Here is a 16,308-nt window from a genome sequence, read left to right as displayed (position 1 = left end):
TTTCTTTGCATTTACTTATCATGGACAGTAAGATGCTAGCGTGCTAGGTCCTGACCCAGTACCAAGCATGTGACTTGTCTAAAAGCCTGATTGATTAAACACGAATCCTTAACTTTAAATCTTTTCATAGTTGAGCCTCGAAAAGCTGTTATTTCAAATATTATTTTTACTTTCACTCAATGTTCAGAGAAAATCTTTTTTTTTCATCTGTCCAGGAAACATATACTAGAAGAACCTCTAGGGAATAGAGTGGGAATTCCCTCATGCCACAAAGGAACATTATTAACTTTGCAAAAACATTCTGTCCTGACTATATCCTTAAGTCCATTATCTTTCATCTTGGCCTTGACCATTTTTTCTGCTGCCCATTTGGCCAAGTGGCTTACAGGATGCTTTACTCCCAGCAAGGTTTCTTTGCCTGCTGCTCATTGAACCTGCCTGTCAGGAAATATTACCATCCAGAGAGAGGGGGGTTTCCCAAGCTTAATTCACTGTTCATTTCATATTAAAGGAAACTCAATCTCAAACAAATCAACCCAGTCCCACCAAAAAAAAAAGAAAGAAAGAAAAATGCTGATTCCATTCCATTTAGAAATGCTGAACAGACATAAAAAGTGCCTTGCTTTGGTTTTTCTACTTGACCCAATGTCAAGGGGTGGCGGGGATTAACAGTGATTGAAAGGATTTCCCGAGGTTCAGCTGTCTCCTCACAGTATTCGCTTGTCCTCCATTAAGTGGATATGTGACCCAGTTTACCTCCATACCCCAACATAGCTGCTGTTAGCTTGCTTTAAAACGAGCAGGGGACATGCAAAATTTCCCTTGATGCAATGCATTTGTCTGTTCCCCTAATCCCCATCTTGGTGACTTCTCATGCTTTCTATTAAGTTTACTTATCAATACACACACACACACACACACACACAGATGACATATAGCCATGAGCAGGATGCTGAACATGGGCTGAGCACATAGGAAAGAAATAGATCAGGCAGGGCAGAACGTAAACCTCAGAGCATCTTCCGAGGTGCTCAGACATTTCCTATCAAAAGTACAGTGTGGGATGCAGCCTCTAGGTGGAAGCAAATGTGTAGTTGAGCAGAGACAGACAGGCTATCTTTCCTTAGCAACCAGGACAGTGTCATTTTCAGACTCGGCTGATGTTGCTATGTTTTTGTTTGTCAGCCTTCGCTCGGGTCTATACTGACACTTTCAACTCAAGGAAGTTTAGAAACTAATCAATGGTTCCATGTAGATGGAGTAACTTGCCGGAGTGGTTTCTTGATGGGATGGTGGCATGATTCCTCACCACTCCACCATAAACTCCATTCCTACACTGCTCATGGGGATATGGTAAAATTGCTGAATTAATATAATCATGTTAGAGGGATTAGAGTAAGTATAATCCAGATCTCTTTCTAATGCTGCTAGCCTCAAATCATGCCCTCTTCTAGCTCTGGTCCTAATTTATCCCCCGTCCCTAGTAGGGTCTTAATTCTTTCCCCCTATCTTTCCTTCCTCAAATAACTACTTTACCTCTTTCTCCCTTCTTTCTTCCCTCTCTTCCCTTATTTCATGGTCTACAATTTCCCTTTTTTCCTGCCAGCCATTGATTTTCCAGCACTTCCTTGATAGGACATTTTTTAATTTTATCTTTTTCTTAGGAATCCTGAAAACAAAAACCTTGTTCCCATCAACTCCCCTTCAGGACACACATTTGTTGGCACTTCTAGACTATGCTCAGCATTAAATTCCTCATGTAGGTAGGCCAATATCCAAGTGGCCACCTTAGCTATCATTCCTCTTTTTGTCCAGCTATAATAGGATATGAACCTGTAATTAATGAAGCATAATGATAAAAACTACAAAAGAATCCAAGCTTAATCTTACATATGTAGCCTTTGCAGGGGTTTTTAACCTGGAGTCCATGAACTTGTTTAATATTTTGATAACTATATTTTGACATAGTTTATTTCCTTCACAATCTTATGAATTTTATTTAATGTATTTGTTTATTTATTTTTAAATGCTTACCTTTCATCTTAGAATCAATACTGTGTGTTGGTTCTAAGGCAGAAGAGTGGTAAGGTCTAGACAAAAGTGGCTCACTCTGGGTCACACAGTTAGGAAGTATCTGAGGTCAGATTTGAACCTAGAACCTATTGTCTGTACATCTGGCTCTCAATCCACTGAACCACCCAGCTGCCCCCTATTTAATGTATTTAAAAGCATTATTCTAAGTGGTCCATAAGCTCAATAAACTGCCATAGGGATTCATGGCATGAATATGGTTAAGGATCTCTGTTTTGAACCACTTTTCCTTTATACTAGAATTATTATGAGTATCCTTATTTTTTGCTTGTTTGCTTGTATTTGTAATTATTTTTACAAGTATCCATATGATGCCTTTTATAGTTGATACTATTTTTATGAGAGAAATTAAGTATTTTACAAAGGGAAAATGCTTAGAATAAGTAATTTGTGATTATTTGTTTTTTGCCTCTCTTTGAATGCCCAGCACTTTCACAATACTTGCCACATAGCAAACATTTAATAAAATGTTTGTCCATTTATTCCTTGATTTTGGCAGTGACATCTTCTCTAGAAGCCATTTCTGATTCTTTTGAATTAGGAATATGTTCTCTCTCCTCATATTATATTTATATGTGTATATTTGCTTATTCGAGTGTTATATTGCCCAATAAAAGGTAATCTCCTTGAGGGTCAGGGACTATTTTTTTTCTTATAGTTTTGTTTTTTCCTCATTTCTGGAGCCTCTAGAACAGTATCTTGAATATAGTACAACTTCTTGTATTGGGCAGCATTAGAATAATAAATAGACACACAAACCTATAAATATACATATCTATATCTATATACATATATATATATATATCTTTACACTGCTCATCAACACATATTGTCATGGGTCATTAGTTAGGATTTGGCAATACTTTTTTTAAAATAATGAATATATTCCATAAATAGGATTTGAATTGAATCAAAATAAAACTGTTCTCATGTTATAAACTATCTCCAGATGATTAACAGGCACAAGTAAACCCAGGGAATCTTTAGACTCTGAGGTTCTTGGTTGAGTCCTGGGTTCCTTAGGGTACATGTGATACCTGACACATAGTAGGTGGTCAATAAATGTTTGTTGACTGATTGATGGATACTTTAAAGCATCATCCTGAGCAAGTCACTTAATTGTTTGCCTCAGTTTCCTCATCTGTAAAATGAGCTGTAAAATTATTCTAGTAACTTTGCCAAGAAAATGCCAAATGGGGTCACGAATGTTTGGATACAATTAAAAAATGACTGAACATTAACATTGTAATCTAGGTTAGTGCCTATGTTAAGTTTGGCTAATAATATATCACAACTGAGATTTTATACTGTTTATTAAACAGACATCTTTTGAACTGTGTGCAGAACATTATGCTAGGTGTTAGAAGAGATACAAAACTCAGTTAAAACACAGACTTTACAGCAATGAAGTTTACAATCTAAATTTTTTATTATTCATTGCCCACAGGCGAAGGACCACTCAAATTCTCAAGTGCTCCAGGTCCAAAAGGGGTAGCTAGATGGCACAGTGAATAGAGTGTTAGATGTGGTGTCTGGAAGACTCATCTTCTTAGGTTCAAATCAGACCTCAAATATTTATTAGCTGGGTGACCCCAAGTGAGTCACTTCATCCTGTTTGCCTCAGTTTCCTAATCTCCAAATAAAATGAGCTGGAGAAGAGAATAGCAAACCACTCCAGTATCTTTGCCAAGAAAACTGCCAAAGGGCTCACAAAGAGTCAGACACAACTGAGATAACTGAACAACACCAACCAAGCCCCCAAATTGCTTAAATCCAACATAAATGATGGCGTTAAGAATATATAGGAAATAAATGAACTTATATCTAAGGATCTACCCCCAATTATGGGATATTATAAAGTCAAATGGTGTTCTAGATAAATACCGATTTAAATTTAAAATGTCCTACAAGCCTCAGATGTAAAGCTGCCTCATGTTTTTTTACATCCCTTTCTTAATGATATTCTCTGATCCCCATAACGAAAAGGGATAAATCTCCCCCCAAACTACTTGTCTCTGTCCCTCCTTTATATGCATTTATTTCATTCTAACAAACATGCCATAATTATTTTTGTAAATGTCTAATTTCCCTATTAGACCCTTGAGATAAGGGAGTCTGTCTGTCTGTCTGTCTCTTTATTAACTGTAGTTAATTAACTACATATAACATGTAGTATAATAGAAAGAACACTGGTCTTTGAGTCAGAGAACTTGAGCTTGATCCCTGGAAACAACACTTATTAGCTCTGTAACCTAGAGCAAGTTAATTAACCTAAATCTCGATTTCTTTAGATATGAAAATGGAGATAATCCTTCTGCTCTTTACTTCCTGGAGTCACTGGGAAGGAAGGCATTTTGTAAACCTTAAAGTGCTATATAAACATGATCCAATGATATTGTGGTTATCTCTGAATGCCTAGTTCCAAATATAGGTATTTTTCTTTTTAAAATTAAAAAATATGTATTTTATCAATATCTTTTTCTTTGCCTCAGAGTCACTTCCTATCCATCCCCTCCAGATTAAACTTTTTCTTATGACAAAGAAAAGTAATCAAGAAAAAAATCTGAAATAGAAACCTTGTCTGGCAGTATATACAGTACTCTGATCTAGTAGTCTCCCACTTCTCCACGAAGGAGGAGGTAACCTTCATTATCTTTTCTCCAGGGACTCCCTTGTTTTGGGGTGGTTTATTTTTTTCTCCTTTAGAAGTACCTCAGTGGTGCAGTGAATAGGGTGCTAGGATTGAAAACAGGGAGATCTGAAGACTCTTACCAGTTATGTGACCATGTTGTAAGTCACTGGGCAAATCTTTCTGATTCAGTTTCCTCAAATGTAAACTGGGGTTTTTAATAATATCTACCTACCAGAAAGATTGTGAGGATAAAATGATGTAATATTTGTAAAGTGCTTAGCATGTTGCCTGACACATAGTAGGTACTTAATAAATTCTTTTTTCCTTCCTTACATCATATATGCACAGTTCAACTTCCTTTTAATACTGTTGTAATAATTTATATTATTTTGGTTCTACTTATTTCTCTTCAGATTCATTCATTTATTCATCTTTCAATGCTTCTTTAAATCTTTAATATGCATAATTTTAATTGTAAAATAATATTCTATTCCATTCATATGCCCTAATTTTTTCAACTTTTTCTAAATTAATGGACACCTATTTTGTTTACAGTTCTTTGCTGACAAAGAGTGACTACTGTGAATATTTTGGCATAGATTAAATTTTTGTTTCTGCCTTTGCCTTCTTTGGTCCAGATGCCCAGTAGTTAAAAGTGTACAGAGAGCTTAATCCCATTTTTTGCATTATTCATATTGAAATATAGAATAATTGGACCATATCTTCACAGCTCCATCATTGTTTCTTCAGTGTATTTATAAAATGGACTGTTCCCATCTTTTGTGATCTTTCCCAATTAGCAAGGAATAAATTAAAGCCTGAGTTTTTACATTTGCATTTCTCTTACAATAACTGATTTGGAACACATTTTCATGTCATTGTTGGTAAATCTTTTGAAAACTATATATTTGCATATGATATATTTTATATACCCACACATATAGTAAATTTATATCCATGTGTGTATATATGTATATATATATATATATATATATATATATATATATATATATATATCCAAGGGCCAAATACTCTATGTGTATGTATTTATGCACACATATATAACACACAAATATATATTGCTTAAATATGCATATATGTATATATTTACAAGAGTTTGTATTTAAACAGTATTTTGCTAGATGCTGAATAGAAAGTCCAAAGATATAATCTGTGATGATATGTCTGGAAAGTATCTTGAATATGCCAATATAGGATGAAAAATAGAAAGCAAAAGTAACATCCACCACCTTTCCTGTTTCTGAGATTTTGTGTGATAAGTTTTTTTTTTTCATTTTCATCTATCTTAGGTAGAAAAAGAAATAACTAGCTCTTTGTGTAGAGCATAGTAGATAGCCATAGTTCATATCTCCTGCAACTAGGAAAATGCCTTCCTTAAATTTGAAAACCCAAATTAGACTTCATTTTAGACTGGGTAAATTTGGTTTAGGCTGGATAAAGTGATAAGAGCTGTATCATAAGTGAGGCACCTGGGATAAAAAGCAATAAAACTAAGAAGGGACTTAAATTTAAGATAATTATTTTTGAAGGTTGGATAACTATCATTGGTTACAGTTATATTTTAATGGCACTTTTACTTCTTTGGCAGCTTAGAAATTAATTAGCAAGAAAAAATAATTTAACTTGAAAGCTTCCAAATGGAACCTTTCCTTTCCCTAACGAGGGATAACTTACTGTCTAATTGTTTTTCTTTGTCATCACAAAGAGTTCAATTTATAAGGGAGTGAGTAAGAAATGAACCAAGTAAGCCTCTTCTTTACCTGACCCAACTCTTCCCAGACCTATTCTGCTCCTGTTCTAAATGACTGTTTCCCAAGAAGTAGCCTCAAAGTACTCCAAAATTACCTTCTTCTCTAATCTCTCCCTTGAGGAGAGACAGAGACATTTTAAAAAATCACTGGGGATAGGGAAATCAGGACAGCTAGGTGGCATAGTGAATTGAGAGCTGTGGCTAGAGGCAGGAGGTCCTGGGTTCAAATGTGGCTACAGATTATTTCCTAGCTGTGTGACTCTGGGCAAGTCACTTAACCTCCATTGCCTAGCTCTTACTGCACTTCCGTCATAGAACCAATACATAGGATTGATCCTAAGATGGTAAGAGTTTTTTAAAAAATTATTATTGGATACCTTTCAAAAGAAAACAACCACCAAAATGACCATTCTTCTTAACTATTTGTTTTGCCTTTCCCTATTTTCCTAACACTTTTTTTTGCTTTTTCCAGACCACTAGCAGATGATGTAGGAATGGATATCCCCTTCGAAGAGGGAGAGCTAAGTCCCAATTCTACAGACATGAGACCTGGTGAGAAAAACATTTGTTCATTCTCCTAGCAACATTCCACACCCAAGACATTTGACTATTCAGTGAGAATATTTCCTGTGCTTCTAACAAACACTTTCTTGCTAGGGAAAAAAAAAGAAAGAAAGAAAGAAAGTAAAAGAAGGGGGGAGTGTTTCTGGGAGCTTAAACTTATTTTACTATGTTAATTTCATAGCTGATTTAACCAACGATAATTTGCATTTGGGGCCATATTATCTCTTATGTCTCAGCTTTGTCTATCGGGGCTTTCAGTTGCTATGATTACTGTCTACTCTATGCTATGCCAGCACAGTCCCAGCTTACTAAATAAAAAAGACATGAGGTATAATGGAAAAAGTCAAAAGATTCAGGTTCAAGTTGCAGCTCTGCCACTCATTATATTTGGACGAGTCATTTAAGCCTGCTGGGCCTCAGTAATTTCCTTCACTGTAAAATGAGGAGTTTGGGCTGTATGATCTTGAATGCCTATTCTAGTTCTGATCTCTTTGGACCTCAGCTTCCTCATTTCTAAAATGAGGCTATTGAACAAAGATGATCTCTACAATTCCTTCCAGCTCTGTCATGCTATGATTCTATGATTCTAAATGGAGATCTGTACTAAAAAGATGAAAAATTTACAGGAAATGTGGTACTAAAAAGGCAGTCAATTTCAGCTCAATGCCCTAATTATGTAAAACGACCTCTGGGCCTCCCCTCCAGGGTTTGTGGGTAAGTTACTGGAAATAAAATGTGGCTCCCAAGCCTACATAATTAAAAGATCTGTTTCAGGGATAAGCTATCCTGAGTTACTTTCAGGCTATTCATTTATGGGCTCTACCTGAGTTTTGAATGAGAATGAATAGAAAGTTGAAATTATTGGGGCTATTGGTTACCCTGTGCATTTCTGAAAATCTTTTCTCGTTCCTGATAGTCTGTACATCTGAGGGACCCAGATCCAGATCTAAAAGAAGCAGAGAAGTTACTTTACTGAATTGAAGACTAGCCAGAAAACACTACCTCTGTAACTAGAGGTTTATCCAGTTATTTGACATGGGAGAGCACTGGAACATAAAGAGCCAGCTACATTTGTAGATATTAGCAATGAGATTCTCATTACTGGCTGTTACACTGGTTCCCTTAATACTCTACTTCAGGACTACAGAAAGGAAGCTGTTATTCTGAATATTAATATTCCTAGAATCATAGAATTTAAGCTGGAAAGGATCTCAGACCATGGAGACCACTTCTCTTATTTTAATCATGAGGAAACTGAAGAGGAGAGAGAATTGTACATGATCACAGAGCTAGTCTGGTGAACAATTTGAATTCAGATCTTCCTGACTTCATGTTCAAGACTCTGACCACTAGAGGATTTCCCCCATAATTTGTGTTGCCACCTAGACCTGATAGGTTCTCAGTTTTCTCTGTTGTATCTCTCTCCTGTGAGTAAGAGAGTATTAAAAAATAGCCATTTTAACTTACCTATAGCTAGGTGGCATAGTGGATGGAATGCCAGCTCTAGCATCAGGAATACTCATCTTTCTGAGTTCAAATCTAATCTCAGACACGTACTAGCTTAGTGACCTTGGGCATGTCATTTAATGCTGTTTGCCTTGGTGTCCTCATCTGTAAAATGAGTTAGAGAAGAAAATGGCAAACCACTTCAGTATTTTTGCCAAGAAACTCCCAAATAGAGTCATGAAGAGTTGGACAAAATGGAAACAACTAAAGAACAACAATATAGTGCTGAACTAAGTGCCAGGAAAATCCAAGATCAGATCCCACATAGGACATTTGCTAGCTATGGACAATTTACTTCTACAGCCAACAATAAAATTTGTATTGTTTGACTGTGCCTATTTATTACAAGAAATTTGTTTTTTTCTTTTATTTTTAATGGAGTAGGAAGGGAAAATTTGATTTTTGTTCATTTAAAAAATAGGTGAGGAGAATGGTACAGATATGAAATGGTGCATATACTTTCATATGAAGTCACTGTTACAAGAGGTTTCTCACAAAGTGGGAATAATCAGTAAATGTTTATAAAGAGAAAAAAAACACTTTTAAAAAGTTGTGAAAGTTAAAAGATATTTAGAGGTATTGTAAATATTCCTATAAAGAAGTCATTCCTGAGGGCCTACGCAAATGTAGGATGGTGGGACAAATGGAAGAGTTTGAAGCTATTTGTGAAAGCAGATGTTGTTCCTCCTTTGTTTATGAGGAAGACCGATGACATCATGTTGCAGGGGTCAGTTTACAGTGTGTTCCACTGTGGCTGATCGGTCCAATAGGAGTTCAGAATGCTCTACCGCAGATTGGGCACAATTAGTCCATGACAAAGTTTAAATTGGAGATGTCTCTGGACTTGCACACCTCACATTTCATTAGTGCTACTGCCATTCTTCTTTGATCGTTGAGTTCAGTGCCTTCTTTGATTTTGGGTGGGACATGCTGGGTGGTCCTGGGCCAACATCCCCCAAGTGCCATAATCATTACTAAAGTTTTTCAGAGAGATCTTGAGAGAGTCCTTGTATCGCTTTTTCCAACCACTGTGTGAGCACTTACTTTGTACAAGTTCTCTGTAAACTAGTCTATGGTATTAATCATTTTGTCTAGAAACATGGCAAATAACAGGAGAAAGGTGAGATTCTGAATTTAGAGCTGGAATGGACCTCAGAAATCATCTGGGAATATAGATTTAGGTGAAAAGGAACCACAGAATTCATGACTCCCTCATTTTACAGATGAAGATGCTGAGGGTAAAGAACAAGAAGTAACTTGTGTGAGATCACAAAGCAGGGCATGAGATTTGAAACCAAGTCTTCTGATGATCACAGGATTCTTGTGCTCAAGTGATAAATCCATCATTAATGAACAAGCATTGCTTAAAGGCTTTTTATATGCCAGACACTATCCTAGGTACTAGGTACAAAGAATGAAACAATTCTGAGTCTTTAGGAGTTTACATTCTAAAAGGGAAGTAGCTAGGAGAGAAAACTGTCCTAGGTTAACGTGGCTATTCCTGCTCTCTTTACAGAACCACCTAATTCTCTGGATCTTGATGGCTCTCATCCCCGGAGAATAAAACTCACAGCCCCAAATATCAACCTTTCTCTGGACCAGAGTGAAGGATCTGTTCTCTCGGATGATAACCTAGAGAGCCCAGATGAAATTGACATCAATGTGGACGACCTGGACACTCCGGATGAAGCTGATTCTTTTGAATACACTGTCCATGGTAATGTACTAAACTGGTGAGATAAAGGCAAAAGGAGAGTGAATGGAAAGGAAGCGGAGTGAGAACTTAGGTGGTAGAAATGGACTTTCCTCAGTCTGTGCCTGTTACTGTTGGCTGCTTTCCATAATCTCTAATAACTACCTTTCAAGTCTGCCATCAAAGGTGGTCACAGAGAATAGCATGAGATTGAGAAGAAATTATTCAGAGGCCCAAAATAGCCTTCTCTGGCTTTATTCCCTTCAGGAAGTCTACCCTTGAACTTTGAATGGTCCCTGTGACCTGGGGAAGTCCATACTTACGGTCTAAGGAATGGAAATAGTCTGATATATTTAGTACAGTGCTCGACACAGAATAAGCGTCAATATGTGGTGTTTGGTTTGTTGGTCGATTGATTGATTGTTACTGAAGCCCAGAGTATGATATGTCAGCATTCACATTACATTTTTTTTTCTTTGTGACTTTTTGAAGTATGTACCAAACTTTATATGGCATTGTGTAAGTGTAATGCCTTTATTTTAATGAAAATTCTATTTAATAATATTTAAGAAGTATGGAGTTTTCAGAAGTATTTTTTCAGATTTTTTTCTTTAAAATCTCATCATCTGCTTAGAATAGATATTGAGTATTGGTTCCAAGGTAGAAGAGCAGTAAAGGTTAAGCAATTGAGGTTAAATGACTTGTTCAGAGTCTCACAGCCAGGAAGTATCTGGGGCCATATTTGAACCTAGGACCTCCTGTCTGTAGGCCAGGCTCTCTATTCACTGAATCACCTAGCTGCCCAAAGCCATGATATTTTTTTAAAAGAAATGATGGGAATTTTGGTCCTTTTTTTTAAAGAGAAAAAGGTAGAAAAAGTCATCTAATAAGAGTAGTATTTACTAGAGTGTTCTTTAGTTCTTTGGACCATATTAATACAGGGATTATAATTATTATATGAATTATTATATATTTAATTTCAGATACTTCCTATGTTTTTACATATATTTAATTATTATAACTTGAAATGCAGTATGGATTATTGAATCAAAAGTTGGCCTCAGAATCAGAAAGACATGGGTTCAAGTCCTAGCCTGACATATATTGACTGTGTGAACCTAGGCAAGTCACTTAACCTCTCAATAATCCCAAGTAAGTCACTAAGACTATCTCAAATTAAATAACAGGGGTCATCTGCATTGGGAAGGATGTTGGTTATACCATTGCCATCAAAGGTGTGGTCTATACACACACACACACACACACACACACACACACACACACACACATAACCCAAGAATGTAGTTGGAGAAGGCTTTGTAGGGAGGGTGGGGAAGAGGGGAGCACCCACTAGAAAGCCTTTCCAAGTCTTATATGAGTCTGCAGCTAGGAGGCACAGTGGATATATACAGAACCTGAAGTCAGGAAGACTCATCTTCTTGAGTTGAATTTGACCTTAGGTACTTATTAGCTGTGTGACTCTGAGCAAGTCACTTACCCTGGTTTGCCTTGGTTTCCTCATCTGTAAAATGAGCTGCAGATGGAAATGGCAAATCACTCCAGTGTCTTTGCCATGAAAACTCCAAATGGGGTCACCAGGAGTCAGACATGCCTGAAAAAAACAACTGAACGACAAAAGTATGTTACCCAGAGAATCAGTGGGTTCTGACCTTGCTCAATGAATGCATATGGCTAGAAAAGTATTCAGTTCTTTGGGTCAAAATTGAGCTCCCTGTGGAAGAAATCTGTCCCATTCCAGCCTCCGCTGGGTGCCATAGATATAAGAATTCCTGCCCATCCTACTTCCTTCTCTCCCTTCTTTCCTACTTCTTCAAATCTCCTATCATACAGCTGTACTGTGTGCATTTCAGCTCCTTCCTCCCACTCCTCCCTCCTCCCGTTGCTGGGCGCCCTAGAGGGCTGTGCAGTGCTGTCTGAACCTGTCCGCTTTATAAATAGTAAATGTGCTAAGCAAAGGGGTAATGTCTGAGTGAGCTGATAATTAAAACCATTGCTTGCTGACATGCCCCTTCCCTTTCTTTCCTTTGACACAGTTCTAGAGAAAGGACTAGCTCAACTGTCAGAGCATTGGTTTAACTCTAAAAATTCAATTGACACATTTTTTTACTAGAAGGTGATTTTTTTTTTCAAATCCACATGGATCTTCTAGAGAGGTTATTTGGTTAAGATGCTGTTTTAGGCAGTGATTGTAAAACATGCTGACAGTGCTAGCTGCATCAGAGCATTTGCATGCAAGGGAATAATAGGGAAGCTAAATTCAGTCAATAAGCTAGGAATAGGAGAGGAAGTTTCAAAGAAAGTAAGGAACCTGCATGAGTATTAGCTAATAGCATCAAGTAAAAAGCAGGAGATGGTCCTTCTACTGGGTGCCTTTTGAATGGGGCATATGGAGTAAAACAGGCCCTGAGTTTTCCTCTGGTATAGCTTTACAAGAAATATTTTATGAGTAATAAATAGGACAAGAGGCAGAGAGGTGACTCAGTAGATAGAATGCCAGATCTGGAGGTGGGAGGTCCTGGGTTCGTATCTGACTATATCCCAGATGTATGATCCTGGGCAAGTCACTTAACCCCACTTGCCTAGCCCGTACCACTCTTCTGCCTTGGAACCAATATTTAGTATTGGTTCAAGATGGAAGGTCAGGGTTTAAAAAATAACAATAATAATAATAATAGAGTCACTCCTTATGTGTCACATAGCAAACAATCCCTAGCAGAAAGCACTAGCATCATCTTTCATGACTCCTCCTAACTTGAGGGAAAATTTAATTTTTTAAAAATGTTAACCCTTTGTCAGGGTAGCTGAGTGGCTCAGTGGATTGGAAACCTGGTCTCGAGATGAGAGATCTTGGGTTCAAATTTGACAGCAGACACTTCCTAGCTGTGTGACCCTGGGCAAGTCACTTGACTCTCATTGCCTAGCCTTCACCTCTCTTCTGCCTTGGATCCAATGCACAGTATTGATTCTAAAATGGAAGGTAAGAGTTTAAAAAAATTGAAAAAAACTAAGAATTTAACCCCTTGCCTTCTGTCCTAAAATTGATACAAGTATTGCACAGCTAAGAAATATCTGAGGTCAAATTTGAACTCAAAACCTCCCGATTCCAGGACTAGTCCTCTATCAATTGAGTCACCTTGTTTGCCCAGACTATTTAAATTTAAGAGGTTATTCAACCTTAATTACACGTAGAACAGTGAACTCCTTGAGAACTGACTGTTGTAATTTTTGTCTTGCTGTCTTCAGTAAGGAGCATAGTGCCTGTTGTGGGACAGGTAGTCAACAATTGTTTGTTGAATTACGGTGAATTGAACAAATATATTATATAGTTATAAACTTTGTTGTAGTTCAGGCATTTAAAAATAATGTCTGACTCTTCATGACCCCATTTGGGGTTTTCTTAGCAAAGATATTGACATAATTAAGCATTTCCTTCTCTGGCTCATTTTACAGATGAGGAAACTGGGGCAAACAGGGTTAGGTGACTGGTCACACAACTAGTAAGTGCCTGAGGCCAGATTTGAATGAGTCTTTCTGACTCTAAGTCTTGTGCTTTATCCACTGTGTTGCTTAGCTACCCTCAGTTATATACTTAGTTAAATACCTAATTTGAGTTTCTCTAACAGATATATTTTTTTTAATTTTAAAACCCTTACCTTCCATCTTGGAGTCAATACTGTGTATTGGCTCCAAGGCAGAAGAGTGGTAAGAGCCAGGCAATGGGGGTATTTTAAAAATTCATCAAATCTTCAATCAAAAGGCCATATGTAATAGATTGCGCAGTCAAAGAAGCTAATTTTATATAAAAAAGACCTGAAAAAACCCTAAAACTAAGTCAGATGTACCACCTCAATTACCCATAATGCTATATGATTTGAACCCAAAGACATAGACACTCTAAGGAACTTATGATCTAAGAGACAAAGTAGATTAGACCTCAAATAATTCTGTGACTGCTTTTCTTCTTTCTAGTCTTAATTTCCATTATTGAATAATGAGAAAAGCAAGAGGTAGAGATTTTAAGGTAAAGTAGCATTTGTAAGCAGGCAGAAGAGATGTAAGAACAGGACATAATATCCAAAAGGGGATTGAAAAAGATTCAGAAATAGACAGAGATGGCAACAACACAGAAAACAAAAATAAAAATAAAAAGGATGAAAATCTGTGTTCCCTAGAATCCCAGTTTCCAGTTTTGTTTCACCTATTGCCTTCAGAGGTTCCCAGAAAATCCAGGCTTCCAAACTTGGGAGATGAGGAAGGGAGAGAGTGACAGAGCCTCTTTGGGTGTAGTGGGGGAAATACTACAAATGGACTCAGCAGCCTGATACTCCTTCGCAAGACTCAGCTTTTTGGCTCTCCCCCAGGCCTCAAACTTGTCTGCTTCCCAGATCAGCTCCAGCTTGTCATGGGCATCATGTGACTTTGTATTGTATTTTTACCTAAATGAGGGAGATGCCTCATAGGCTTTTCCATTTGGGATCAGAGGAGCATAGATTTCAAGTTGGGAAGGAACTCATATAGGATCTTGAATTTAGAGCTGGGAGGGACCTTTGAAGTCATCTGATTCAACCCCTTCATTTTTAAGATGATGAGAATTAGGCTGACAGTGGTTAAATAACTTGCTCAGTGTCATACAAGTGTGAAATGATGGAGTTCCTCCAGCTCCAAATTTGGTGTTCTTTCCAGTGTCGTGCTTCCCCAATTCAGATGGATTCATCATCTAAACATTTGACTTTGTGTTTATTACATATCTCACAGTTTATAGTAAAGGTTTTTAATCTCAGATCTGTGTGATATTTTGATAATTGTTTCCATATAGTTTGTTTTCTTTGTAATCTGTGTATATTATTCAATGCCTTTAAAAACATTATTCTGAGGTGTTCATTGCCTTCATCATTACCAAAGGATCTACTACCACTGGTTTGTAGGAGGTTGCAGCAAAAAGCAAGCCTTATCCAGGGGTATGCTGGTATATGTTTAACAACCATCTTTCCAAAATATCTATCTGTCTGTCTATCTATCTATGGATAATACACTTTTAATTTCCAATAATAAAATTTTCTCCATCACTTTCTTCAAACTAGATTATCACACACACACAAAAACAAAAGAATAAATCTAAGTCCTGGTTTTTAGTTTTGCATTTCCAAAGTGAAAATGCTGATACTGAAAACGTAACAGTCTGACTCTTCAGAATTGGTTGGACCTTTCACCACAATCCTACCTATAACCTACTTCTTTGCCCCACAAATCAGTCACATGACTGTTTATATACATATACAACCTCAGATTTAAAAGATACCTTAGAGATTATCCAGCCTCACCACTCTGGAAGAAGACCCTATAGCAGCCAAGAGATGGAGGAGGCAGTACTTCACTGGGTGGTGGCTCTTTTCTTCTTTGTCTTTATAGATAATCTAAACTCTTGATACTCAGTTTGGAGCAGAGGTTTTCAGTGTGTTCAGAGTGACCTATTGAAAAGCAAGATAATAATGTACATATTAGTACAATGTTTTAGATTATTGAGGGGGGGAGTTTGTTTTTTCCTATTCACTTAGTCACTAATGCCATTGGCTTTACATGAATTTCTTGTCTATCAGCTTAACTGGCATCACAGGATGTTTATATATATATAAAACAGGAATCCCTACATTTTGCCACCTGCACTGTCACACGACTGAGTGAGATGCCATCATTTTTCTAATTATACATATGACTAATTAATTAAATAAAAACGTATTGAGCAAAAAAAAAGTCAAAAAGTCAACTGACTCCTTCCAGAGTCAGGGCAGCTGGGTTCAAATCCTGCTTCTGATGCTTATATGATTGTGTAAATTGTATAGGTTGGACAAGATGGTCTCTGTGGACTCATCTATCTCAAAATATGTTATGATATAGAGCAGGGATGGCAAACCTTTTCTGAGTTCCCAAACTGCACCCCTCATGCTGCTTGTGAATCCCTTTGCCATAACCCAGACAGGGGAGCGAGGAAGTGCTTTCATTGGGCTGCTGGGAGGAGGGGCAGGTGATACG

General features: G+C 37.2%; 1 protein-coding gene across 14 annotated transcripts in view; it reads left to right on the top strand.

The window, feature by feature from the left end:
• The window catches only part of PRUNE2 (prune homolog 2 with BCH domain), a 329,922-nt gene that overhangs the window by 271,974 nt on the left and 41,640 nt on the right, over nucleotides 1-16,308 (top strand). For all 14 annotated transcript variants that reach the window (XM_056805927.1, XM_056805925.1, XM_056805924.1 and 11 more), the window contains exons 10-11: nucleotides 6,967-7,046; nucleotides 10,081-10,281. In XM_056805927.1, coding sequence (XP_056661905.1) covers nucleotides 6,967-7,046; nucleotides 10,081-10,281 — 281 coding nt within the window. The remainder of the gene's footprint in view (nucleotides 1-6,966; nucleotides 7,047-10,080; nucleotides 10,282-16,308) is intronic.

Source organism: Monodelphis domestica, chromosome 7 (genome assembly GCF_027887165.1).
Source record: "Monodelphis domestica isolate mMonDom1 chromosome 7, mMonDom1.pri, whole genome shotgun sequence".
Lineage (NCBI taxonomy): Eukaryota > Metazoa > Chordata > Mammalia > Didelphimorphia > Didelphidae > Monodelphis > Monodelphis domestica.
The sequence above is the reverse complement of the archived record's forward strand: the minus strand, read 5'-3'. Positions and strand labels throughout refer to the sequence as shown.